General features: G+C 44.9%; 2 protein-coding genes and 1 long non-coding RNA gene across 10 annotated transcripts in view; 1 reads left to right on the top strand and 2 right to left on the bottom strand.

Annotated features, from left to right (window-relative positions):
- Nucleotides 1-878: 878 nt before the first annotated feature.
- On the bottom strand, nucleotides 879-19,367 carry TMEM106A (transmembrane protein 106A). Of its 7 annotated transcripts, none has more exons than XM_079950036.1 (10): nucleotides 19,011-19,367; nucleotides 13,245-13,324; nucleotides 11,455-11,617; nucleotides 8,162-8,415; nucleotides 7,697-7,760; nucleotides 7,401-7,560; nucleotides 5,493-5,633; nucleotides 5,365-5,408; nucleotides 3,659-3,712; nucleotides 879-1,803 (listed from the first exon to the last, which is right to left on the bottom strand). In XM_079950036.1, exons 4-10 carry the CDS (start codon nucleotides 8,397-8,399, stop codon nucleotides 1,680-1,682), a joined length of 825 nt encoding a protein of 274 aa, XP_079806162.1. In that variant the 5' UTR covers nucleotides 8,400-8,415; nucleotides 11,455-11,617; nucleotides 13,245-13,324; nucleotides 19,011-19,367; the 3' UTR covers nucleotides 879-1,679. The 7 variants fall into 7 exon arrangements, with proteins under 7 accessions (XP_079806162.1, XP_079806161.1, XP_079806160.1 ...); XM_079950035.1 differs by lacking the exon at nucleotides 19,011-19,367 and adding an exon at nucleotides 18,976-18,994; XM_079950034.1 differs by lacking the exon at nucleotides 19,011-19,367 and adding an exon at nucleotides 17,666-17,734.
- On the top strand, nucleotides 18,834-26,522 carry LOC307201180. Of its 2 annotated transcripts, XR_013832618.1 has the most exons (4): nucleotides 18,834-18,867; nucleotides 20,942-21,117; nucleotides 22,027-22,130; nucleotides 25,664-26,522. It is a non-coding gene; the product is annotated as an uncharacterized lncRNA (long non-coding RNA). The 2 variants fall into 2 exon arrangements; XR_013832619.1 differs by lacking the exon at nucleotides 18,834-18,867 and having other exon boundaries at nucleotides 20,798-21,117.
- Nucleotides 22,819-26,522, bottom strand: part of NBR1 (NBR1 autophagy cargo receptor) — a 29,017-nt gene continuing 25,313 nt past the window's right edge. The window contains exon 21 of the mRNA XM_079949409.1: nucleotides 22,819-24,794. Within this exon, the coding sequence (XP_079805535.1) occupies nucleotides 24,615-24,794 (180 nt within the window). The 3' untranslated portion in view covers nucleotides 22,819-24,614. The remainder of the gene's footprint in view (nucleotides 24,795-26,522) is intronic.

Genomic DNA, 26,522 nt, shown 5'->3' with positions numbered 1-26,522 from the left:
TTATTTGCAGTTTTATGCTCTCTGAGCTGACTCACAGCGCTCTGTATTGGGAGGGTTTGCAGATCGGGGGTACCAGTACTTCCACCTGCCTGGCCGTTATTAGGCCTAATAAGGTGGTGTGCTGCTGGTTCTCTACCTCAAAAAACACTTTTCGAGGGATGGGAGAGCTGCTATCATGCACAAATCTGGTGGAACAAAAAACCAACTTGTATTTCAAATAACATTAAAATTAAAATCTGGCTCGTTTGCTACGAAACATCGGCTAGGGTGGAAGTTTGTTGTCATGCAATAACAGGTAAAACTTTTTTTTAAAATTAAAAAAGGTGTGTGTGTGGATAGGTAAACAAATACCTGCACACACACACCTACAATGGATCTCAGATTTCCAGAACTTACGGGAGTCAGGAAAGTTCCAATTGAAGGGAGGAGACAATACCACACAGCACAAATGCATCCAGTTAAGCTCTGCTCAATGCAGATGGGAAACAGAGAGAGATTTAAATTTGTGGGCAAAAGTGCACAAAAAAATGCATACTGAAAAATCATATGTATGCAGCTCACATGCACATTCACTGCCCTGGCAAACTTGGCCCACCAGATTTTTTGGGACTACAACTCCCATCATCCCTAGCTTACAGGACCAGTGGTCAGGGATGATGGGAGTTGTAGTCCCAAAAAACATCTGGAGGGCCAAGTTTGCCTATGCCTGCCCTGGTGTGCACACAGCCTTAAGAGTATCAGACATCTTTCTTCCTCATCTACAAAGTTCTCTTGTGCAATAATTTCAACTCACCACCAGGCAGCACTGCACACACGCAGCAAAAAAAAATCTCCCATCACAATGTGTAAGCAAATAAACAACAGCACACCGCCTCCAATAACAATGCATGAGACTATTTATTCTGGAGTCCTTTTTTTGAGAATTGTGCAATCTGACAGAGAGAAAATGGAGGTCAGCATGATTTTATTATCTCCCCGACTCTGCCCAGAAGAGAGAGGGGTGCATTTAGAAAGACAGGATTTCAACATGGAATAATACATTTGTGACTTCCAAAACCTTTGTGTACTCTTCCTCTGCCTCCGCCTCCGCCACACATTGCAAAGGGCTGATCCAATGGTCAGGAGGAGGCCAGTGGGATGAGAGATGAGTAAACATACAGCCTCATTTAGAAGCAGTGTTTGCCTGTGCAAGTAAAGAGTGCAAAGTCCATAGTTCTCTGCTGCTTAGCGAGGGAAGATTGTTTTGAACACGACAACATCAAAGGTAAACTCCAGCCTTCCCATAAAGCACACACTTGGCACTTCTTCAGGCCAGAAAACATTTGTAGAAGATCAATCCAATCTGGCCAGTCGGTGTTGGACGCGCACAGCCCAAAGCTATGCAAATTCCAAAATCCCAAAGCTCCAGCATGCTTTTCTTGGATTCTATCTTCCACAATCAGATGCATTTCTGCTGGTCCCTCAAGATATACGTTGTCAAACAGCATCACCCAAATCTCTTTATATCCTGATGAGGCTGCCCCTCGTTTTAGCAGCAGAACTAGCAATACTGAATGAAACGCCTTTCCCTTCCTGACCCCACAGTTTACAGGAGGGATGAAAATGTTGCTGCTGCTGCGATTTCATTGCAGAGGGCGGAAGATGTGGCAGACAGTTTCTCCTCCGGGAGTTCACAGCAGCTAAGGGGAACAGGAGGAGCCGGACATCCCAGGAAGCATGACATTACCTCTGCAGTCCACATACTGGTAGTTTTCAAAGGCCAGCTGCTCCGAGTGAGCAAGGTATGAGCAAGTTACAGTACCCCTGGAGAGGGAGAGAAAGGCCAGCTCAAAATGTTTGCAAATTGACAGCTGTGATGACTTCCCCAAGTCTAGTTCCCAACCTGATGCAACCCACCAAAGACATACGAAGCCCTCCCCTCCTCTTCACCGCCTCCATCTTTCCAACCACAGCTTAATTCAAGTCTAGAGTTCAGGCCCAGGACTGTACAAGATACAGAAATGATTCCAGCCTTTGCCCTTTGGGCTTATACAGTGGTGCCTCGCAAGACGAAAAGAATCCGTTCCGCGAGTCTCTTCGTCTAGCGGTTTTTTCGTCTTGCGAAGCAAGCCCATTGACGGCTTAGCGGCTTAGCGCTATTAGCGGCTTTTCGGCGTAGCGGATAAGCAGATAAGCGGCTTAGAAAAAGGGGGGGAAGGAAAAAAACCCCGCAGGAACTCGCAAGACATTTTCGTCTTGCGAAGCAAGCCCATAGGAAATTCGTTTTGCGAAGCACCTCCAAAACGAAAAACCCTTTCGTCTAGCGGGTTTTCCGTCTTGCAAGGCATTCGTCTTGCGGGGCACCACTGTAATCTACATTAGATAAGCAAGGAAGAGATGGGAGTCGGATGCAAGAGACTGACAATGAGCGGTAAGGGGGAAAGACAGCCGGCAGGCAACACAAGAGCAAGCAAGGGGGTAGATAGGTTTGTTCTGGGAAGAGGAGAGTTAGGGATGGGGCTGGCCTTCAAGCTCAACGGGGTCCTCAAACAGTGCTGGATCAACGGGCAGATTAACTGGGAGGAGCTGCAATTTTTTTTCACTTTGGGCTGAAAGGCACAGTATAAATACTTTAAAATGAACCAAACAGGGGCCTGATGGCCAAGGGGCTGGAGTGCAGCAAACGGGGTTTGTGTTAGGATAGTTCCATTCCACCTTAAAGGGTCAGGCATGATTGTTGTGTATCACATGCCTGTTTACTTCCAGTTCTGGCTGGGAACTTCCGTTTTGTATATAGCTTTTGTTCCGGCTGTTTTCCTGGACACGGAAGCAAGCAGTCATGTTTTTCCTTTGTTCTGATCTATGTTGAATAAAGCTATAAATATGCTCTCCTGTCTGCATCTTTCGTTGTGGAGACTCTGCTGAAAGGGTGTGCACGGGTCTTGGAATGTCTCTGAGGCTTGTGTCGTTAACTGACTGATGCTGTTCCACGGGAGACCGGTGATCGTCCGGAGACGACTGGGGGCCTGCCTGATGCCTCCGTCTCCCTGGCAGTATCCCAACAACAGGTTATGGGCCCAGATTCACAGAGAGTAAGACTGCTGAAGACTGCGAGAGGTATGTGGAAAAGCGAGGCTGTGGAACGCCCTCCCATCAGATGTCAAAGCGATAAATAACTACCTGACATTCAGAAGACATCTTAAGGCAGCCCTGTTCAGGGAAGCTTTTAATCTGTGATATTTTAGTGTATTTTTGGTTTCTATGGAAGCCGCCCAGAGTGGCTGGGGAAACCCAGCCAGATGGGTGGGGTACAAATAATAAATTATTATTATTATTATTATTATTATTATTATTATTATTGTGGGATTGAAAAGAGGGGGAGAAGAACGAATCAGGGTGCCTAGGAGGAGAATGTTAAAAGATTGAAAGCTGGTAGAGCCAGTGCAAGGACTTCTGGGGAAGGGTGACATGATCTTGGGACCGAGAGGGAGAAAGTGGAGCTTAAAAGATTTCATGAATTGACTGGTGGCGGGAAGAAAATGCCCAGCCAGGTGAAGGGGACTGTCATGGGGAAATCTATGCTACTGGCCGGAGGAAAGCACTGAGGCTGAAGCAGGGAGCAGGGCGGGAGAGGGAGAGCAGAAACTCGTCAGATTACTGTCAAGGAAATGACGCTTACTGTATGTGCAGGAGAACATTGTGAACTTTTATTTTGGACCACGTGCAAATGTTACTGAAAGAGAAGGGAAGATAATTAGTTTCCGGCTGCTTATGCCAACGCTTTGCATGCAGAACTTAATGGGGATGGGTTTTTCTGTCTCTTGTTACAAAGAGGCCCATAGCTCTGGGGCGGAGCCCCTGTTCTGCATGCTGAATTTCACAGGTCCAGTCCTCAGCAAACAGGTGGTTGGAAAGAAATACTGACACCCCAAAGCTAAATCCACGTGGTATTGATTAGAAATGTGGCAAGAACAATGCAGGAGGCAGCAGTTAAACGTTGCTGGTCTCTGCAGCCACAGCAGACGCTGTGACTCTCCAGTGGTTAGATTTCACCCCTGGAGGCACACTCCATTGTGTCTTGAGACGGGCAGATGCCAACCAACAGTCCTCAGCATCCCCAGTTTAAAAATATATTAGGAAGTAGGAGCTGCTGCCAGTCAGGGCTAGACTGGATATATTCGCTATAAAGGTAACACAAGTGTGGTTGAAGTTCCCAGAGTCCCTCGCAATGGTCTGTCTCCAGGTTGACATTAAAAGTCAGTCCCTCGGTTACTGCATAAAGACCACAACTCAAGTTCTGAAGCTGGGATATTTGTTTAATTGAGGAGCACACCCAGCAACACAGACAAGCGATAGACATATAGTTCTTTGCCATTCTAATTTTCTGCCTTAGCTTTCCCGCCGCTTCTGCACTACACAGTTAAAGCAGTGATTCAACAATCAATTCCTCTCTCCAAGGAGCTCTGGGTCTGTGAGGGGAACTGGGGGTCTCTTCGCAACTCTCAGCGGCACCCTTAACAAACTAGTTCCCAGGATTCTCTGGGAGAAGCTGTGACTCTTCGAAATTGTATGATATGGCTTTAAATGCATAATGCAGGCGGGATCTTAAGTGTGTCTGTTGTAGCTTCTCTAACAACCATCCTAGCTCTCTTATTATAGATATAGATATACCGTATTTTTCGCTCTATAGGACGCACTTTTCCCCCTCCAAAAATTAAGGGGAAATGTGTGTGCGCCCTATGGAGCGAATGCAGGCTCCTTGGCTTCAGCAAAAGCAACGCGAAGCCTCCAAAGCGCAGAGGGAGCGCTCCCTCCACGCTCTGGAGGCTACACGTTGCTTTCGCTGAAGCCTGGAGAGCGAGAGGGGTCGGTGAATTTTTTTTTCTTGTTCTCCTCCTCTAAAACAAGGTGCGTCCTATGGTCGGGTGCATCCTATAGAGCCAAAAATATGGTAGATATAGATATAGATACCTAAGCATCTACTTAGTGCCTCTTCCTTCACTGTAACCCACTAAACAGATACTAAGCCATCTGTCTGGATCTTGGGCATTAATGACGGGCTTCAACTGGCTTAATTTGAAAGTCCATTTTAGCTGTGCTGCATTACTATAATGGGGACACTATGCATTATATAACTCAATAAAAAAAAAATTGAAACCTTTGTTTAAGAAATTGTAAGTTATTCACACTTAAAACGCAGTCAGTTTGTTCAATGATTTTTTTTTAACAAAGGGATCTCCCTTAGGTCTGAAACATATAAATTTGCCAGCCATAATTGGTTAAAGTCATTATAAAAAATTTTCCATCAACTGAGACAGCATAACTTGATTTGAGATTCCCACCCCCCCCCCCAAGTGCAGGGATAGATTTCACAGACATACTTACTAAGTGTTATTATCCATGATTTTGCTTGAGACACTGTAATGCATCTATAAATAAATTAGAAAGAGTGAGTTAATTTGGGCTGCTTGTCTACTGCTTCTCCGTTACACACATGTTAGCATGGTCCTCACCTGAGCCCCATGTAAAGGTCTGATGTCCAGCTGTGTCGTCACAGTGTTTTTCCCAATCACCAGTGCTTTGTGCAAGACTTCGAGAGCAAGCTGAGACACATGCACAGTGTAAAAGTTGTTGTTTGTCACATTCAGCATATTCTAGAGAGAGAAAGACAGGTAGGCAGTGCGAGTTATGTTGGATGAGTTGATAAATTTGACATCTTGGTACATGTGTGTCCATCTGTTCCGCGACTGAATATTTATCCCATAATTAGCACCCTGCTGCTGCTGCTGCTGCTGCCCTATCCAAATGTATGATGCCATAGAAAAAGTGGAATGCCCAGTCTGTACATTAGATAAACACACAGGGGCAGAGAGGGAGAATACAGCAGGGACTGAGGCCTGGAGCAAAGGGAAATCTGGATGAAATATGATTAAGGCATGGAGGAGGGCTTTCACAATGGATCTAGAAAGTATTTTGGACACACTGAAAAGGAAGATGCTAAAGATCAGGTGACCCATCTGATATGGCATCACCTGTTCCGTGAGACCAGGGGTCAGCAAACTTTTTCAGCAGGGGGCCGGTCCACCGTCCCTCAGACCTTGTGGGGGTGGTGGACTATATTTGGGGGGAGAATAAACAAATTCCTATACCCCACAAATAACCCAGAGATGCATTTTAAAGAAAAGCACACATTCTACTCATGTAAAAACACCAGGCAGGCCCCACAAATAAACCAGAGATGCATTTTAAAGAAAAGCACACATTCTACTCATGTAAAAACATGCTGATTTCTGGACCGTCCACAGGCTGAATTTGAAAGGCGATTGGGCTGGATCCGGCCCCCGGGCCTTAGTTTGCCTACCCATGCGTGAGACCAACATGAACCAGCTCTGCGCAGTACAAAGCTCTGTACAGAACATGGAACTGGCCTTGATATTTGGACTAGGTTAAGCCAAGTAGAAGATTCCTGTTAGGTACTACTTGAGACCCTATCCCCGATCCTAAGGAATGACTGGCAGGAGGGAGTGTCAATGAAAAGACTAGATCAGAAACAGTTTCAGGTGTAATAAACTTCACTCTTTTTGTATAAACCAATCTGGTGCCCTCTGGGTCTCTTGTACTCATGTACTCATCCAGCACAGATTGATACAAAGCAAAAATGGAAATGCCTTTGCCCACAGGATGCTGCTTGCTTCTGCCCATGTCTGTATGGTGTACCATGTGCTGAGTATAAGGACTAGACCATGGGTAGGAAAACTAAGGCCCAAGGGCCAGATCCAGCCCAATTGCCTTCTAAATCTGGCCCGCAGACGGTCCGGGAATCAGCGTGTTTTTACATGAATAGAATGTGTCCTTTTATTTAAAATGCATCTCTGGGTTATTTGTGGGGCATAGGAATTTGTTCATTTTTCTTCTTCAAAATATAGTCGTCGTCCCCCCGCCCCCAAGGTCTGAGGGACAGTGGACTGGCCCCCTGCTGAAAAAGTTTGCTGACCCCTGGACTAGACAAAAAGGCGGTTTTAATTTTTCCTAATCTCATTTACAACAGGCTCCTTTAGTCAGCTGCTCCTTTGTTCCATAGATAAAGCCTTAAATTTGGGGCAAAGTTGAGTCCCACAACCTGCTTTGAACGTCACTTCTCAGCCTTGTAACATGTGCAGTGATAAAGGATGCCTCTTTTCATAGGCATAATGGATTTTTCCTCTGCAGTTACAACCAAGCTGCTGAGATCCATGATCAAGAAGCCCCTCTAACTCAAGAAGATGCGTCTTCCAGGCAGCTCTGAGCCCAGTAATTGTATTAACAACAACAACAACAACAACCCCATAACAACCCACGCATTACATTAATCACAATCTCAATTTAAGAAGAAAATAGAGAGATTTCATGACATCAATGCAATCCAACCCCCAGGGACTCACAGTCATATTAAGGGTGATGCTGTAAGTAGAATTGTCAAAGGATATAGATGAGAAATTCAGTCCGGCAGGGACCACCGCAATGGAGCGTGGAAACAGAAAATACATCATGAGGCCTGTCATCAGCAGGCAGATGGCCACTGTGAGACATACGTACAGCTTCCTGAAAAAACAGGAGGAAGGCAGATTAGCAGTAGTAGAACCACCACAAAAGAATCAGATTGCTGGCAGCAAAGTTAGAAAAGAGACGGCGGGAAGAAGGGCAGGGAGCACCATCAACAAAGACACAGTGAACTTACGTTCGCCTGGGCTTGAGTCGCTGATCTCCGTATGGAATGAGGGCCACCAGCTGCTGTTCTTGCTCTGGAATGGGAGTGGAGGAGGAAGGGAGAGAGAGAAAAAGAGAGAGAGAGAGAGAGAATAAGCAAAGGTCTGGAAAACACTACTCAATGCAGGGGAGCACAGATCTGGTCCAATGAAGTATGTACATCTCAATGCAGAACATTGCATGTAATTTGGGCCATTTCCTTCTTAAGCAAGGTGTAGCAGAACTTGTGAAGACATTCGTGTCTGTTTAAAAAAACATATCAGCTGTTTTAAGTATGTCTGGATCAGCTAGTTGTACAGGCTGGTGCCTTAAGAGCTGCTTGTCGGCTTCTCGGAAAGATCTGGCTGGTCAGTCTCGGAAACAGGATCCAGCGGGGCTCTTCCTACATTAGCTTTGGAAGAACCTGGGCAACACAAGGTCTGGAGCTGAAACTTACCCCGGGGGATCCTCCCGGTACCCTGGCACGTAGGGCAGGTGACGGAGCCACGGCTGGCAGCGCCAACACAAGGAGCGCAGGACGCCTCTGCAGCATTGCCTCCGTTGATGGTACCATAGTAGGGTGCTTCATCCTCATCACCTGAACTTTTCTCCCGTAGCGAGTCGCGCTCTCCTTTTTCTTCTTCGGCCTCTTCCTTGCCGCAGAGTTTCCTCAGCCACGAGAGGACTCTGTCCATTGTTCAGGGATGCTGTCTGACAAAGAGACTTTGATAAATGAAGATCTGGGGGTCTTGTGCAGGAGTCAGCAAACTTTTTCAGCAGGCGGCCGGTCCACTGTCCCTCAGACCTTGTGGGGGGCTGGACTCTCTCTCTCTCTCTCTCTCTCTCTCTCTCTATATATATATATATATATTTGGGGGGGGGGAATGAACAAATTCCTATGCCCCACAAATAACCCAGAGATGCATTTTAAATAAAAGCACACATTCTACTCATGTAAAAACACGCTGATTCCTGGACCGTCCGTGGGCCAGATTTAGAAGGTGGTTGGGCCGGATCCGGCCCCCGGGTCTTAGTTTGCCTACCCATGGTCTTGTGGGTCCCCAAAGGCAGTACTTGATTTCTTAAATGAGCCTAAGGATCAAGAACATGTGGAAGACATACAAAAATTACATTCCCCAGCAATACCTTTTCCTCTTTATGACTACTACTACTAGTACTAATTTTATTATTTATGCCCCACCCACCCTGGGCAGCTTTCAACACATAATAAAATGTCAAACGTTAAAACTTCCCGATACAAGGTTGCCTTCAGATGTCTTCTAAAAGTTGTATTTATCTCCTTGACATCTGCTGGGAGGGCGTTCCAAACGGAGGACGGCACTGCCGGACAGGCCCTTTGCCTGGTTCCCTATAGCTTCACTTCTCTCAGGGAGAGAACTGCCAGAAGGCCCTACTCCTGGGATGTTTTACATCAGGGATGGGGAACCTGTGGTCCTTCAGATGTTGTTGGACTCCAACTCCCACCAGTCCCAGCTAGCTTAGTCAGGGGTCAGGGATGATGAGAGCTGTGGTCTAGCCATGTCTAAAGGGCCACACATTCCCCATCACTGATATACATTCAAACGTGTTTGGCTCTTTTGGTTACCATATTTGAACTGCTGTTGTTGTTATATTTATTTATTCAATTTGAATCCCAGGGAGGTGTGGCTGAGGCAACCCAGGACTCAGCTAAATTGGTAAAGAAAAAGTGTTTTGTATGTGTTGTATATGCGATATAACACTCTGACACCAGATGGCGGTGTAGAGTCCCATTTTCCCCCTACCCGATTTCCCTGTATGAGTTTACAACGTGTTTAACTGAATCGCCTCTTAGACATGTCTAGATCCAGCCTCAGTCAGATGGGCGGGGTATAAATATTTTTTTTATTATTATTACAACCTTAAGAACATAATTTAGACAGCATAATAATAAAAACATAATACACATAATGATAATAAAATAACCACAACAACAGTCTCTCCGCCCCTATTTAGCAGATTATTTAATGACCAAAGGCTTGGGTAAAGAGGAATGTATTAACATTTGCATTTTCCCTCTGTGCTATTTTAGGGGGGTGAAAAATTTTGCAATTTTTTTTTCCAGTGAGGGGGTCTGAAACATAAGTTTTTGAGAGTGAGGAACTTGAACCTGCTATTATTTTTGTGAATGGACAACATTTAGATTTGCAAGTCTACATTTGATGAAGAAGCACATAAAGTTCTTTGGGAAAACCAAATAATTATAATTTCACCTTCTGAAAAAGTCAGGCAACGCTAAATAATAAAAATAACAAATATATGTAACTGGAAGTACTTGGCAACCAGGCAATCATTTTAACAATTTTCTATGCAATTTCACACACATTTCACTCACCAAGCAAAACTGAATTATATTAATTTAACCAAAATACACCTTGAATTCCCATGTCATGTTACAACTTTTGAGCACCCCTCATTTTTGGAATTTGAAAAATTCAACATGCCCTACTCTGTCATATTCAAACTCATCTCCTTCTGCCATTCAAACTCGTCTCCTCCTTCTCTCTTTTTCTCCCATTTCCTTCTGACTTGTAAGTTCAAAAGCAATGCTTCAGAGAACTGAAAGCAGTTTGAAACCAGAGCCGTAGCTAGGTGATCTTGCGCCCCTGAAAGAACCGTCCAAGATTGCGCCCCCTAGACACAGACAAATGAGCTCTTATTTCTGCCTCTCCTCCAACCCTCCACCCATTCAATTCACCCTCTATTTATTGGAAGAGGCAATATTATACTTCATGTTCCAGTGATGGAGAAACACTTAAGGAGGGTGAGAAGCAGGGCCAATAGGGGGTGTGGCCTGGGGAGAATCTCAAGGGCCAGAGAGGAAGGCTTAGAGGGCCACATTTGGCCAATGGGCCTGAGGCTCCCCGCCCCTAGGACATAGACTCATACCACATTTGCCTCTAGTTAGATACAGCATCACAGAATTGCAGAGTTGGAAGGGACATCCAATGGTCATTAGTCCAAACCCCTTCAATGCAGGAATCTTTTGCCCAACGTGGAGCGTTCCTGTTCAGGGTGCTAGCCAGCCAGCCAGCCAGCCAGGTAGCCAACCCTTCCTTCAGGAAACCATAAACTGTAAGAAGTTCAAGCAGGGCTTCCACAATCTTCTGCTTTTCTTCTTCAACTGACATTTAACGTTTCATTGCGACTGAGTATGCTCAGTTTTCGCATTAGGCTTTTTAAAAACCTTTTTTTTTTGTAGTTCTGCAAACACTGAGGTTCCCCCTAAAACATGCTAATTCATCCCTCTTGTTTCTCAATTTCTGTCAGTGCTTGCCGCCTGAGTTTGCAGAGAGAGGCACTTATTATTTATTGTTATTGTTATTTATAAAATTTGTATACCACCCTTCATCCACAGATCTCAGAGCATAAAAAACACAAGGTTAAAAAACAACAACATATGTAATAAAAGCACTAACAAAACAAGCCAATAACCAATAGTTGTTTTCAGCAGCAAATTCTGGAGATATGGCTTAAAGACAGCTGGCTTCATGGGCATAGCCAGGATTTTTAAGGGCGCGGGACAGGACTTTGTTGGGGGGCAGAACTGATGTGATTGATATTTGTATTGTTTTACTTGATATGGAGGGGCAGCTGTCCCCTCCCTGCTGCCCCATTGGCTAAACCCATGGCTGGTTTCTTTCAGCAACTGTGTGAAGGGATAATCAACCTAACTTATTGGAAGGAGCTTGAGGCGGGCAAAGTTCTTACCTGGGAGATGGGGAGCCAGAAGCAAGGAGAAATCACTCCCAGAAGTCCCTACTTAGGACAAGTATCAGAGGTAAATACTAGCAGACTCCCAGAACAGGCCCCAACCAGTGTCAGATGTTTAACATTTCCTCTAAGGAAGTCCTTTCAATGCCACGAATCATATCTAGGGGAGGCAAAGTAGGAATGATTGGGGGTGGAGAAGAAAAGAAAATTGGGTTGCAGGGGGAGAGAAAGGGGAGATACAAATTTGAGAAATCATTTATCACCAGGTTTCAAACACTGCTGTTGAATTCCCACCTACCCTCAGAAGTAGAATCGTGGTACCAAATAGTATGGGAAACAGCCCTACTAGAAAAATTAACCAATAAACTGAAACTACTGACACGGGGACAAATAGAAGACGACACCTTCACCCCGGTATGGCTCCCCTTTATCACATACACAGCCCAACAAGACAATGACAAAAATCCACCAACAGCATACAAGTCAATATGGTTAACCTGATCCAAAACACCCAGCCACCCCACTCATACATGAAAACAAAGACCCTCACAGCCAGCCACAAATGAACAACCACACCCTAGGCAAACCCCAACCTCTCTCAGCACCAAAGGAACATAAGTGAACAGCAAAGAACCTGCACAAGCAACGCTGACACCAAACCCTACATATAGTAAGTAAAATAGAAACATCGCCACCCGACCCGACCCCCACCCATCTTCCCTCCTCCACCTCTTTCCCACTTTTCTTCCTAATGTCTCAACAAATGAAACTGATTTGTAAAAATGTTACATGGGGGGAAAAATACAAGAGAGAGACATTGCACACACTTTTGTAAATCAAGAAAATATTTAATAAAAAAGAAGAAGAAGAAGAAGAAGAAGAAGAAGAAGAAGAAGAAGAAGAAGAAGAAGAAGAAGAAGAAGAGGAGGAATCATGGATTTCTGCTGGGTAGGGTCACATGTGTACTCAAAGAAGTAGGGATGAGTTCAACAGGGTAAAAATGGAGAGAGAACATTTTCCAGCAAGTCCTCCTGCTAACTCAAATTGACCAACAAAATAAACATATATTCTACCGATTCAAATATTTTACAAACATTCCCAATCGTGGAGGCTACTAGATACACAGTCTTGGAAACTACAAAGTGTTGACTTTTGACTTAGTGAACTATAACTTTTGACCTTAACATTAATTAGCAGTGTTTATCTTTCATAGCTGTTACAACTTCAGATATTAAACTGTTAATCTGATTTTGACCTGGGCTGATTGAAGCATTTGCTTTGAATCAGGTTCAGTGATAACAAGGCTTAGACAAGATACGAGTTCTGCTCCATAACCTAGCCGACCTGTGGTTTCCTCAGCCTTCTATAAAGAACGAAAAGGAAAAACTGCAGACTCAATATGAGCCACAGCTCACAAAACGTCACAGTTCAGAAAAGTATCTCTCAACCTATGCAAAGCTTTCCCCCAGTTCCAAACTTGTGCCTATCTATTCTATTTTAAAACAGTGTGGATTCTCAATACCTCTGCCTAGCTGAGAGCAGGGTTTAGCAGCCAGAACAAGTACAGTACTGCATATCTGGGATTAGAAAAGGAGCAATTCTAGATAAACACACACTTTTTATAAACTGACTACAGGAGAGATTCAGCTCTTTTAAAAGGGGTAGGCTTCATTCACACACAAAGGAGACTTATCCCCTTCTTTGTGTTTTAATGGGCTGAGCTGTTCCTTCTATTCAAAACTCAAGATCACCTAGAAAGGTAACCCAGAAATACAGCTTGCACATACCTCACAGGATGAGCACTGAAAGCAGCATGAAGGCTTGGGAGTAGTGCTGCCAACTCTTCAGTCAACCTCTGTCACTGTGCCTTTAACAAGCAGATTAACAAAACATTAGCAGGTGGCAACACTTCATCCTCAAATTGAGAAGAGTAAAACTACTGATTTCACTACAATTTAGATTAGCTGCTGTAAATAAAGCCCAGGAACATCCCAGGCTGATGAATTGGCAACCCTACTTGGGAAGATATATACCAGGCATGTCCAACAGGTTGATCGCGGGACCCATAATAGGAGGTGTGGCACGTTGACGTTTATTTCCTCCCCAGCAAGGAGGGCAAAGAGATGGGCTCATTTGTCTACTGGCTGCTGTAGCGCTGTGTGCTATTGTCAGTGGTGGACAACTCTGGTCAACCCTCCCCTCAAAAATGCCAATGGGTAGATGACTGCCTTTTCTATATACTGGGAGTAGATGGCGGGGAGCTAAACGTGGACAGAAAAGCAAAGAGTGACCAAGTTTGAAGCTTGTTTGGAAAGATTAAGGAGTTTTGGCTGGCAAAAGTAGCTTTAGATGGGGCTGAGATTACCTTCCTGCCTGTAGTAGTATAAAACCATAGAAATGTACAGTGGTACCTCAGGTTAAGAACTTATTTCGTTCTGGAGGTCCGTTCTTAACCTGAAACTGTTCTTAACCTGAGATACCACTTTAGCTAATGGGGCCTCCTGCCGCCGCCACGCCACGGGAGCACGATTTCTGTTCTCATCCTGAAGCAAAGTTCTTAACCCGAGGTACTATTTTTGGGTTAGCAGAGTCTGTAACCTGAAGCATCTGTAACCCGAAGTACCACTTGGAAGGGACTCTAAGGGTCATCTAGTCCAACCCCCTGTAATGTAGGAATCTCAACTGGCTGAAGCCCCACTGAGGAGACCAACACCCAAATAAAGAAGGCTGGCTTACTATATTTTGAAGTATTGCACAGTACCCTGTAAAAGAGAAGGCCTAGGGCTCCATAACACCAATGATGATGATGATGATGATAATAATAATAATAAATCCAACCCATTTGACTGAGTTGCCCCAGCCACTCTGTGGGTCTAATAATAATAATAATAATAATAATAATAATAATAATAATAAAAATCCAACCCATTTGACTGAGTTGCCCCAGCCACTCTGTGGGTCTTCCAACACATATATATGTCTTCTTAAAGTTAGTTACTAATCTCCTTGACATCTGATAATAATAATAATAATAATAATAATAATAATTTATTTATACCCTGCCCTCCCCAGCCAAGGCCGGGCTCAGAGCGGCTTACAAGCAATAATAAAAACAAGATGAATGATTACAACTTAAAAACAAAAATAAAATACAACATTAGAATAATGGAACATTAAAATATTAAAATGTAGCCTCATCGCAGGAGGAGAAGGAAAAGAAAAAGAAAAGAGAGAGAGAGAGAGGGAGGGAGGGAATCAAATTGGCTCCAAGCCAAAGGCCAGGCGGAACAACTCTGTCTTACAGGCCCTGCGGAAAGAAATCTGATGGGAGGGCATTCCACAGGGCGGGCACCACTATCGAGAAGGCCCCGTCTGGTTCCTGGTAACCTCACTTCTCGCAATGAGGGAACAGCCAGAAGGCCCTCAAAGCTGGACCTCAGTGTCTGGGCTGAACGATGGGGGTGGAGACACTCCTTCAGGTATATTGGGCCGAGGTCGTTTAGGGCTTCAAAGGTCAGTACCAACACTTTGAATTGTGCTCGGAAACGTAAAAAGGTAAAGGAAAAGGACCCCTGACAGTTAAGTCCAGTCGCTGACAACTCTGGGGTTGCGGCGCTCATCTCGCTTTACAGGCTGAGGGTAGCCGGTGTTTGTCCGCATACAGTTTTTCTGGGTCATGTGGCCAGCATGACTAAGCCACTTCTGGCGCAACCAGAGCAGCAAACGGAAACGCCGTTTACCTTCCTGCCGGAGCGGTACCTATTAATCTACTTGCACTTTTGGCGTGCTTTTGAACTGCTAGGTTGGCTGGAGCTGGGACTGAGCAACGAGAGCTCACCCCTTGCGGGGATTTGAACCGCCGACCTTCTGACTGGCAAGCCTGAGAGGCTCAGTGGTTTTTTAGACCACAGCGCCACTCTTGTCCCTCTCGGAAACATCTTTCAAGACCGGTGTTATGTGGTCTTGGCGGCCGCTCCTAGTCACCAGTTTAGCTGCCGCATTCTGCATTACTTGTAGTTTCTGGGTCACCTTCAAAGCTAGCCCCACGTAGAGCGCCTTGCAGTAGTCCATGCGGGAGATAACCAGAGCATGCACCACTCTGGCGAGACAGTGCGCGGGCAGGTAGGGTCTCAGCCTGCGTACCAGATGAAGCTGGTTGACAGCTGCCCTGGACATAGAATTGACCTGCGCCTCCATGGACAGCTTTGAGCACAAAATGACTCCCAGGCTCATAGCTGTCAACCTTTCCTTTTTTTGCAGGAAATTCCCTTACTCCAGTACCGTTTCCCGCTGCTACACCGGATTGTTAGATATCCTGTAGACTGTCCCAGGGACAGGTGAGGCTGCTGATCCCTTATTTTCGAGGCTGCTGATCCCTTATTTTCAAATCTGAAAGTTGACAGATATGCCCAGGCTGCGCGCCTGGTCCTTCTGGGGCACAGTTGCCCCATTCATGACCAGGTAGTCCCCTAAGCCCAGAAGCAATCCTTCTGTCTTGTCAGGATTCAACCTCCATCCTCCAACCGCATCCAGACAATCACCTTCACTGCTCCACTCCCTGCTTGGTTTCTCATTTTGCTCAACCAGGCCATGTTGTTGCCAGTTACAAGAAGCTACAGTTAGAACTGGATATGGAACAACTGACAGGTTCAAAATTGGGAAAGGAGTACGACAAGGCTGCATTTTGTCTCCCTGCTTATTTAACTTATATGCAGAACTCATCATGCGAAAGGCTGGGCTGGATGAATCCCTAGTCGGAATTAAGATTGCCGGAAGAAATATCAACAACCTCAGATATGCAGATGACACAACCTTGATGGCAGAAAGTGAGGAGGAATTAAAGAACCTTTTATTGAGGGTGAAAGAGGAGAGTGCAAAATATGGTCTGAAGCTCAACATCAAAAAAACGAAGATCATGGCTACTGGTCCCATCACCTTCTGGCAAATAGAAGGGGAAGAAATGGAGGCAGTGAGAGATTTTACTTTCTTGGGCTCCATGATCACTGCAGATGGTGACAGCAGCCACGAAATTAAAAGACGCCTGCTTCTTGGGAGAAGGGCAATGACAGGCCTAGACAGCATCTTGAGAAGTAGAGACATCACCTTGCCAACAAAGGTCCGTATAGTTAAAGCTATGGTTTTCCCAGTAGTGATGTATGGAAGTGAGAGCTGGACCATCAAGAAGGCTGATCGCCGAAGAATTGATGCTTTTGAATTATGGTGCTGGAGGAGACTCTTGAGAGTCCCATGGACTGCAAGAAGATCAAACCTCTCCATTCTGAAGGAAATCAGCCCTGAGTGCTCACAGGAAGGACAGATCCTGAAGCTGAGGCTCCAAGACTTTGGCCACCTCATGAGAAGAGAAGACTCCCTGGAAAAGACCCTGATGTTGGGAAAGATGGAGGGCACAAGGAGAAGGGGGCGACAGAGGACGAGATGGTTGGACAGTGTTCTCGAAGCTACCAGCATGAGTTTGACCAAACTGCGGGAGGCAGTGGAAGACAGAAGTGCCTGGCATGCTCTGGTCCATGGGGTCACAAAGAGTCGGACACGACTAAATGACTAAACAACAACAACAACAACAACTTTGCAAAATGGCCATTGTTCCTCCTCCTCGCAAAATGCCACCTTTGAGGGCCAAGGAAGGCGAGCCCGACATGCGCTTCCCCGGCGAGCCCGACTGTGCTGCAGGGAAGGGATCCTGTTTGGGGAGGGATCGGGATCCTTTCCCCACACCCGCCAGGGTTTAAATTTGACGATCCGGTTGCTGAGGCGCAGAGAAAACGAGAGGCAGAAAGAGGAAATGGCAGGGCAGTCGCAGCAAAGAAGAAGAGGAGAAAGGGGCAGCAGGGGAAGGGGGCGAGGGGCGAGGGGCCGGTGGTCGCACGCGGCCCCTCAGAGGAGACCCAAGGGGGACACCTGCTCACCGCGCCCCGCCTGAGGAGAGCGGCCAGGCTGCCGCAGCGTCCGGCGGACTCCGGAACGAAACGAAAGCGAAAAGCGGCGGCGGCGCCTCGCCCTCCTCCGGCCACCGAGCGGCTCCACCCCCGGCGGGCATTTCCCGCCCGAGAAGGGGGCGATGGCGGCGCTCCGCTCTCGGCTTTCCCCGCCTCAGCGACTGATTTTAATTTCAAATAGATTGGCGCCCCGAAAAAAAAAAAGCCTGGCTAGTCCGGCCGTGTTGAAGCGCCACGCCGCTGGCATTTACTCGCGAGTAAGCGTGGGGAGTGGGGCTCTCGGCGCCCTTTACTCGAAAGTAAAGCCTCCCTCAAAAGGCGTCATAGCGTTATCTTCTCCCCTGGTCCATAAATGGCGACGGCCGCAGCTTCGTGGGTGAATCGCCCCACGGCTTCGAATAAGTCGCCTTCGGGGTTCGGAGATGCGTGTTGTTGCCCTTTCCCACGTCATGGGGTTTTTTTTTTTTTAAGATAATTTTTATTCGTTTTTCAAACACAGAACAAAACAAAAAAACAAAAAATTCAAAACACAAACAAAAACATAACAAAACATTTAAACCAATATAACTTCAAAATTATATTTTCATACCCTTCTTTCTTTTGACTTCCCCATACCTCCCCATCCCTGCATCGTTGTTTAATAATTCTTTAGCAACCCTTTAGTCAATTGTCCTGTTTCCCTTTCATTAAATTTCCTTTAGTTTTTTAGTTACAGCTGCATTCTCTGCTTCTTACCCCATGACATCTTAGCATTCCTCAATTTTGCAACAGTTTTTAAGGTATATTTTAAATTTCTTCCAGTCCTCTTCCACTGTCTCCTTCCCCTGGTCATGGATTCTGCCCGTCATCTCAGCCAGTCCCATAAAGTCCATCACCTTTGTTTGCCATTCTTCCAGAGTAGGTAGTTCTTGCATCTTTCCCACGTCATGGTTGGCCAGCATCTGCTAGCGGCCCTAGGCTGCGTGAAGGTTGGCGCGTTTCGAAAATGCCTATACTCGGTTTTTATTTTTTATTTTTAAAGGATATTAAGTTTTACAAAAGAGAAACATTACACACAAAAAGCAAAACATCAAAACACAAAAATACAAACAATCAACATACAATGAAAAAGAGAAATCAAAAAGTTAAACAAACAAAAAAGAAAAAAAGACCCTCTTTTCAAGTTATTCTTGAATGTTGATGACATTGAAATGAAATGAAGGGGTTCTAGTAAATAAGGTAAAATAAGAGTATAAAAGAAGGGTTAGATACTAAATGAAAATTTTGAGAAATAAACTATGTGAGGGAAAGTACTCATGGATGAAACTAATAAGAATGAATTTGCTGACCAATTTTAAATTGGAATACAAGAAAGGGAGGTGCGAGGAAGTCAGGAAAATAAGTTCATGAATGTTATACTCGGCTTTTAAACCGTCTTTTGCATTTGAGGTTCGCTTCTCAACTTGTAACTGAGGTTGTGGCCTGAAGTGTTCCAGGTTTAGTTTTTCACTCGCTTCCCCCCCACCCAATTTGCTACTATTTATTGTTGCGCTCAATTCAGAACATAAACCCCTTTCCTCGCTCCATTTATGCTCCTTCCAAACTCCTCTTTTTCACCTGGAGGGCAGCCATGACAATTGGGCAAAGCCGTCCTTCCAGTTGCTCTCACTGCTCTGAGAGGAAATTGAGCAATCCAGACATTTCCATGGAATTTCCTCATTATGTCTGCGCCTCCTCAGCCACAAACCAAGATCCCCATTGTTCTCCCTATGGTGAAAAAAGCATAACCTGTTTCCCATGACCATGCCACTGAAGCACAGTTTCACAATATCTAGATTTAAGGCGATGAAACACCAGCAGCCCAACTTTCCACCAGAGATCCCTTCTGCCACAGAACATAGTGAAATTGGTCACCGACTTATTGAGAAATCCTACTTTGTCGAATTGGGGTTACGCCCAGGAAGGTGTGCCAAGGACAGTAGCTCTATTCGTGTTTATTATTATTATTATTATTCTGTGCATGCCTTGCAAATATATATATATATATATATATATATATATATATGCAATCAAGGAGTCCAAAAATTGGAAAGGTTTGCCAAGGAGGACATGGTTTCCTTCACCACATCCATAACATTCATGCGGTACTTTTACCTTTTCATACCATAAATAAGTGTGCCAACCAAAAATATTATCATGACCTAAGTCTAGAATATATGAATGCTCCAATATCATCCATTCTTTCAGACAACAAAGACAAGATGCTTCATAATATAATCTCATATCTGGCAGGGAGAAACCTCTCTCTTTTGCATCTCTCAATGTTTTATATTTTATTCTTGGTTTTTCCCCCTTGCCAAATATATTTAGAAATATCTTTTTGCCATGTATTGAAACACCTTGCCAATCACTGGAATTGTTTGAAAGAAAAATAACATTCTAAATAATACATTCATTGTTATGGTCGACAGACTCGATACTGCCTAATAGTGAAAGATTCATTCTGTTCCAAATAACTTTCCAGCTTTTTAAATACTTATCTTTATACAGATTTATATTATATGCTGTTACCCATACGCCTAAATACTTAGCCTTCCTTTCAATCTTTAATCCAGACGCATCTGGATTTATTTTTACTCTCGTCATTCATATTCTTAACCAAGAGTTTGGTTTTATCTTTATCAATCTTAAGACCTGTTATCTCACCAAAATTTTTTATCCCTTGTAATACTTTCGTGATTGACTCTATTGGTTCTTCTTCTTATATCACCACATCATCTGCAAATGCTTTCAATTTATATTGTCTCTGACCCACTCATCTACCTTTAATATCTTGATTACATCTTGTTCTTTGTGCCAATACTTCTAAAACCACTATAAACAATATTCATTTAGACACAAGCTAGGTGGGAGAAATTGCAAACCTGTCCGCTCCTGATCTTGGGAAGCAAATTCATCTCACCAGACACGAATGCTTATGAGAATTGCTTGTTCTGACAATTGCCCAAGTCCAGGCTATTGAGGGCTTTCAAAGGTCAAAAGAGCACTCAATTATGTTTTGTAATTTTATTACAAGTAAATAATAATGACCAAAAAAAGGTACAGTGGTGCCCCGCAAGACGAATGCCTCGCAAGATGAAAAACTCGCTAGACGAAAGAGTTTTCCGTTTTTTGAGGTGCTTCGCAAGACGAATTTCCCTATGGGCTTGCTTCGCAAAACGAAACGTCTTGCGAGTTCTTGCGAGTTTGTTTCCTTTTTCTTAAAGCCGCTAAGCCGTTAATAGCTGCTAAGCCGTTAATAGCCGCTAAGCCGCTAATAGCCGTGCTTTGCAAGACGAAAAAACCGCAAGATGAAGAGACTCGCGGAACGGATTAATTTCGTCTTGCGAGGCACCACTGTACCCAACCCGGCTCCTGAAAATAATAATGCAAGAGTTAATAACATTTTGCCAAAGATTACTATGTGTGCCTGGCTGTTGTAAACTAGGCTTACCAATAAACATGTACCAAATCTCAATAAAATAATTGCTTTTGTTGTCCCTTTGAAGCCTGCGTTCGTTTGGCAAGTTTCTCCATCGGAGCAATGGACCAAATTTATCGTTTCTATTGGTAAACTGCCCAAGCTCTTCCAGTTGTGTGCATCTGGTTACCTCGCTGCCACCGACAGAAATATAAGAAGCTCTTTTATGTGGTCAAGTCTCTGTTCTCCCCATCAAAAAGCCAGGTAATTATTAAACACTTGTGCTATAAAAATTGTCCCTTGGTTTGCTTAAGACAGTCAGGCATGGCCGCCAAACTTGGCCCTCCAGATGTTTTGGGACTACAACTCCCATCATCCCTAGCTAACAGGACCAGTGGTCAGGGATGATGGGAACTGTAGTCCCAAAACATCTGGAGGGCAAGTTTGGCTATGCCATAAGTCAACCCTTGAGGATATTTGAAGCAGTTTGCTTAGTTTGTTGACTGTTGTGCTTTCCCCACTTCTTTTCAACAGTGGATTGTGCAGCTAGAAAACAACCTGCTGAGTTTTTGTTTTTTTATTATTAAAGAGAGCTGTTTCAGAAGCTCTTTTAAAAAACCCAGGGATACATTACTTGAAAAGTATTCCCACTGCTGTTTCCCGAGACACATGTACACTTACAGAGCTTCCAGACCTCTGGCTCTGGGTTCAGGGGTGCTGGGCTTCAGCAAAAAACAGTGTGCCATGCAGTTAGGCAGCACTTAAATTATCTTAGCACCTCTGGTGGCAAGGGGAGAGGCAACCTTTTATACAAAGCTTGTTCAGTGTAATGTTGTTTTCTTGTAAGCAAATCCTCAGACCTCCTCCATGTGCCCCCCCCCCCAAGAAAAATAGAAGCCAGAACTCACTGTGAAGTTGTTATGGGAAAGCCAGACAGATGGGCGGGGTATAAATAATATTTTTTTTATTATTATCATTATTATTACTATTACTACTACTACAGTAAATTGCCGGGTGACTCAGGACAACCCTGAACAAATGCCAGTTTGAGAACTGCTGCATTCAGCGCCCGGGGAGGTGCTAAAAACCAATGCAAGCTGTCCCTTTAACTGGTTTAGGGGTTGCCTCTGGTTCTGGTGCTGGTCAAATGTTCCCCTGCCTCTCTCCTCTTAGGTTCAGACGGATAGCTAGGACAGCTTGGAAGGACTCTTGTCTGAAGAAAAGGAAATACGAATTGGCCCTGCCATGTAGCTTGACCAAATGCAGCTAGGAGCTAGGTAAAGTCGTAGATAAAAAAATTGTAGACTCGCCCATGCTGGCCAGCTTCCATTTTGATTTGAAATGTTTGTTTTTTGGACTTCTTAGAAGGAGAATTGGGGGGGGGGTGTGCCAGTCCACAATGGCACCCACCGGAGAGGTGCCAGAAATGTGTCCCAGCTGAAAAAAAAACACTAGACCTACTGTCATTGAATATACAGTGGTGCCTCGCAAGACGAAAAGAATCCGTTCTGCGAGTCTCTTCGTCTTGCGGTTTTTTCGTCTTGCAAAGCAAGCCCATTAGCGGATTAGCGCTATTAGTGGCTTAGGGGCTTAGCGGATCAGCTGATAAGCGGCTTAGCGGCTTAGAAAAAGGGGGGGGGAGGAAAAAAACCCCGCAGGAACTCGCAAGACATTTTCGTCTTGCGAAGCAAGCCCATAGGAAATTCGTTTTGCGAAGCACCTCCAAAACGGAAAACCCTTTCGTCTAGCGGGTTTTCCGTCTTGCAAGGCATTCGTCTTGCGGGGCACCACTGTAAACAAGTGTGCCTCACTCGAGAAGCCCTGCCACCCCAATTTTACTTGAAATGTTTCATTTCAGAGGAAGTTACTTATCTCGAAATAAGGTTAAGAATGGTTTCCCTCATAAACCCCGCCCAGCAAGGAATGTTTGGTGAGCTGGTTTTATTTTCATAAACGCAAGGATGCTTATTTAATGTATACTTTATTTTAACATTTGTCACACCCCAAAGACTGTTCAAAGTGTTTATTCTAAGCAATATACAAAGATCTTAATATTTGCACTTTTTAAAATTATCATCCATGCACCCCTCTCATAAAATATATGTAGCCAACAAAAGAAAAGTTCAGCTTTTATGAAACCTAAAAAGAAATATCTCTCTACCAGGGTTAACAAGAGGTTTGCCAATAGGATTGGTAGCAATAGAACTAATTCAAGTCAAACAATATGATTTACCTAGGAATACCAAGATTCTCACCCACCAACCCAAAGCAAAATAAGTCCTAATCTGGAGATTTCTGATCAGAGATATGTAGCTTTCCATGCACAAGTTAAATGAGGGTGGGGAAAGGCAGTGCACTGCAGAAGTAGGTGTTTCGTTTCGTTTTCCCTCTTCTAAAGCAAAAAGGGGTCTGAATCGCTTCCATCATTTCTGAATTTTCCCTCCCAATCATTAGCCCAAAGTTGCAGGAAAAAGCAGACCTGTGTTTACCCCAACACACAAAAAACAGGTATGGGTTCAGCCATATCTCCAAGGGTAGGCGTGTCTTTCTTTAAATGATAGCAGCCATTCTTTTTATATTGTTTGAAAAGTCAAAGGAGCACCTGAGAGCTAAATAATCCAGTTGGAATGGGCACACATCCTGTTTATTCAATGGGGTTTGGGCAGAACTTCCTTCTGTCTCTTTTCCCTGATGGGATGGGGGAAACTTCCTCCCTTAATACCATCTCTGATCCAGCATTTCCTCATGTTCTATTATGCTCAATATTATGCAAATGTATATTTAAGGGCTTTATTAGCATGTTTGAATTGAATCAACGTTTGTTAAAAACTGTGCATTCCCCCCCCCCCAAAAAAAAATTGGTCCACTGGTTGGGCAGGGTGGGTCAGAAATCTTGGATGTGAGTGCCTAGTCATCTAAACAAGAGGAATGGGTCTACAAAAATAGTTTTGTGTCGTTTCCCCCACCAAGCATGTCTTGACCATGTGTCAATCAAATACTTAAGTTATAATAGCTATTAATAATACCTCTAAAGATTTACACAAGAGGAGCAACTGCTCTTTGTTTTGGTATTTTTATGGCGAACCACCCACCCAGTCTTGCTACCGACTTTGCTCCTTTCATAGTCCATTTCACTCCCAGTAACTAACAGCAAACAGCAGCATTTAGGTTTTGATGGGATTGGCTAAGAATGCCAACAGCTAGACTATGACGAATGCATTTTAAGGTAGCATCTGCAAAACACAACATGAAAATGCTGGTGGAATTATTGCTCCAACAAAATGCAGGATGATTCCAAAACTAGAGGACAAACAGCTCCACCACCGCCTTCATGAGAAGACAGAATCTGGAAGAGCTGGTCTTTAGTTTAGCTCCACCGCTGCCACCACCAGATGGGCAGGAACAATACAGGAAGGCCCCTCAAGTCTCTGGTTCTTGCTTGCTTGCCGCTCATGAACGAAAGCCCTAAAATTCTTAGGAACACAGCTCACTTGTATTTCATGTGTACATTCACCTCTTTTTACTACAACAAAATCTGGTATTATGCCAGTTTGGGGAAGGAACAACCCTTAGTGTTTTAAAGAAATCCTAGCGCCCGAGTCATTGGATACTGGTGGTAGTGGTGGTAGTGGTGGTGATGAACCATGATGCAATGGGAAACAGAAGCCAAGCCATCTCTGCTGTGCTGGAACAGAAGGGAGCTGGGAGCTGCTGGTGCCATTTACTGCTCAGGTTTTAATGAGCACGGTGAGGGGAAAGGTTCAATACTGGTTTTCGTACCAATCGCTGTGACTCAGTTGCAGCAACTCAGTGACAACTTGGGACATATCACAGTTGTGTTTCCGTAGCAGCCTGAGGTTAAGGTGCCTGTCGCAGAAGCCCATCTCGCTCAGGTTGGCTAGGAAGGGGTTCATTTGCTCCTCGGTGGCCACAGGAAGAGCCTTGAAGGATGGAAGGAGGAGAACGATCAAAACCAGGAAATGTGCATGCTTACATCTAGGGTTCACTGCCAATGCTTTTCCCAATCTGTATGCATGAAATAAATCCCCACCTTCCACAGGAGAGGATGTTATCTTGGCAATTATTAATTATATTCATATCCCACCTTTCCTTCAGGAAACCAATTTCCCCCCATTATTTTATCTTCACAACGGACAAAATATACAGGTTACTCTTCCCACTCACTCCACAGTCAGCAGCATTTCAATAACAGAAGGCTTTCACATCACTCTGGTGGGTGAAGCTACCACCCCTATTTTGATCCTGCCTATTTCTGCAGCACTATGAGGGACGCGGGTGGCGCTGTGGTCTAAACCACTGAGCCTCTTGGGCTTGCTGATCAGAAGGTTGGCAGTTCGAATCCCTGTGATGGGGTGAGTTCCTGTTGCTCGGTCCCAGCTCCTGCCAGCCTAGCAGTTCAAAAGCACGCCAAAAAGTGCAATTAGATAAATAGGTACCACTCTGGCGGGAAGGTAAATGGCGTTTCTGTGCGCTGCTCTGGTTTCGGTGTTCCGTTGCGCCAGATGTGGCTTAGTCATGCTGGCCACATGACCCGGAAAAACTGTCGGCAGACAAATGCCGGCTCCCTCGGCCTGTAAAGCGAAACGAGCGCCGCAACCCCAGAGCCGTCTGCCACTGGACTTAACTGTCAGGGGTCCTTTACCTTTGCGATTTAAGGGATTTCTGGAATCCTTGCTGCCCTCCCCATCTCCCCTCCTCTCTGACTGCATAGAGCGGGTGGGAAGGTAGCTCCACCTTTGCTCACACAGCCAAGTTCCTTTCCCAATCGCTATCTATTAATTTTTAACAGGACGGAGGACTGCGTGTGCTTGCTTTTCCCACTGCCCAGCTGTCGTCAAAGGGAAGAGAGAGCACCAGTCAACCAGAATGCAATGGGAGCGAGTAAAGTTTTCCACTCTGGTTCTGGAGAATGGTGAGACATAGGAGGCTAGTGGCAACCAGTCCAAAGAACAAAGCAGCTCACGGCTGCAGTCTGACAGAACAAGGCAGGTGACTGTCCCAATGAAATGATACAGCACCAACTTTCTGGAGCCAAGGGCCATCTGTGTGATGCTGCAGGTCTTCTGAAACCATTTCAAAATGGCTTCTCCAGATGGGCAAGGCGCATGTGAGCATTCAAGGGAACGCAAGATCCCAATCCTTGTTTTAGGAAGCTACCTTCCTCCTTGCTTTTCCTGATAGCCCACGGTTTCCAAGGAATCCACAACTACAAGGTTGAGCTTTCAACGTTCTGGAGATCAGAGCATCAAACCCGGAGTCTTCTGAGCCATCCAGTGCTGATTTGAGACACCAGCAATTGACCTCTTTGCCGACCTGCCCAACTACAAACTTCCCTATTTTCTGTCCAGGTTTCCATCAGAGGAAGTCTAATCCGACTATGGGGACATACTCCTTCTTGTCATCCCAGCAACATTTAAACGTGAAATATTTATCTGGTGGCCAGTATCCTGCTCCTGGACATAGCAGTCCCTGGTGCCACATATGTTCTCAAGTTCATTTTGCAACCACAAAAGCTAGAACCCTGTTTTCACGTGCACATAACACCAAATTTGTACTTGCAGTGCGACCATGGAGAGACAAAATACGCAAACTCTGCTCCGATCCCTTTCTTGCCCATTCCAGAGGGAGCATTATCAACCTAAGGAGCT

This window comes from Podarcis cretensis (assembly GCF_951804945.1).
Source record: "Podarcis cretensis genome assembly, chromosome: 13".
NCBI classification, from domain to species: domain Eukaryota; kingdom Metazoa; phylum Chordata; class Lepidosauria; order Squamata; family Lacertidae; genus Podarcis; species Podarcis cretensis.
Note: the sequence above shows the minus strand (reverse complement) of the source record. Positions and strands in the feature narration are given on the sequence as shown.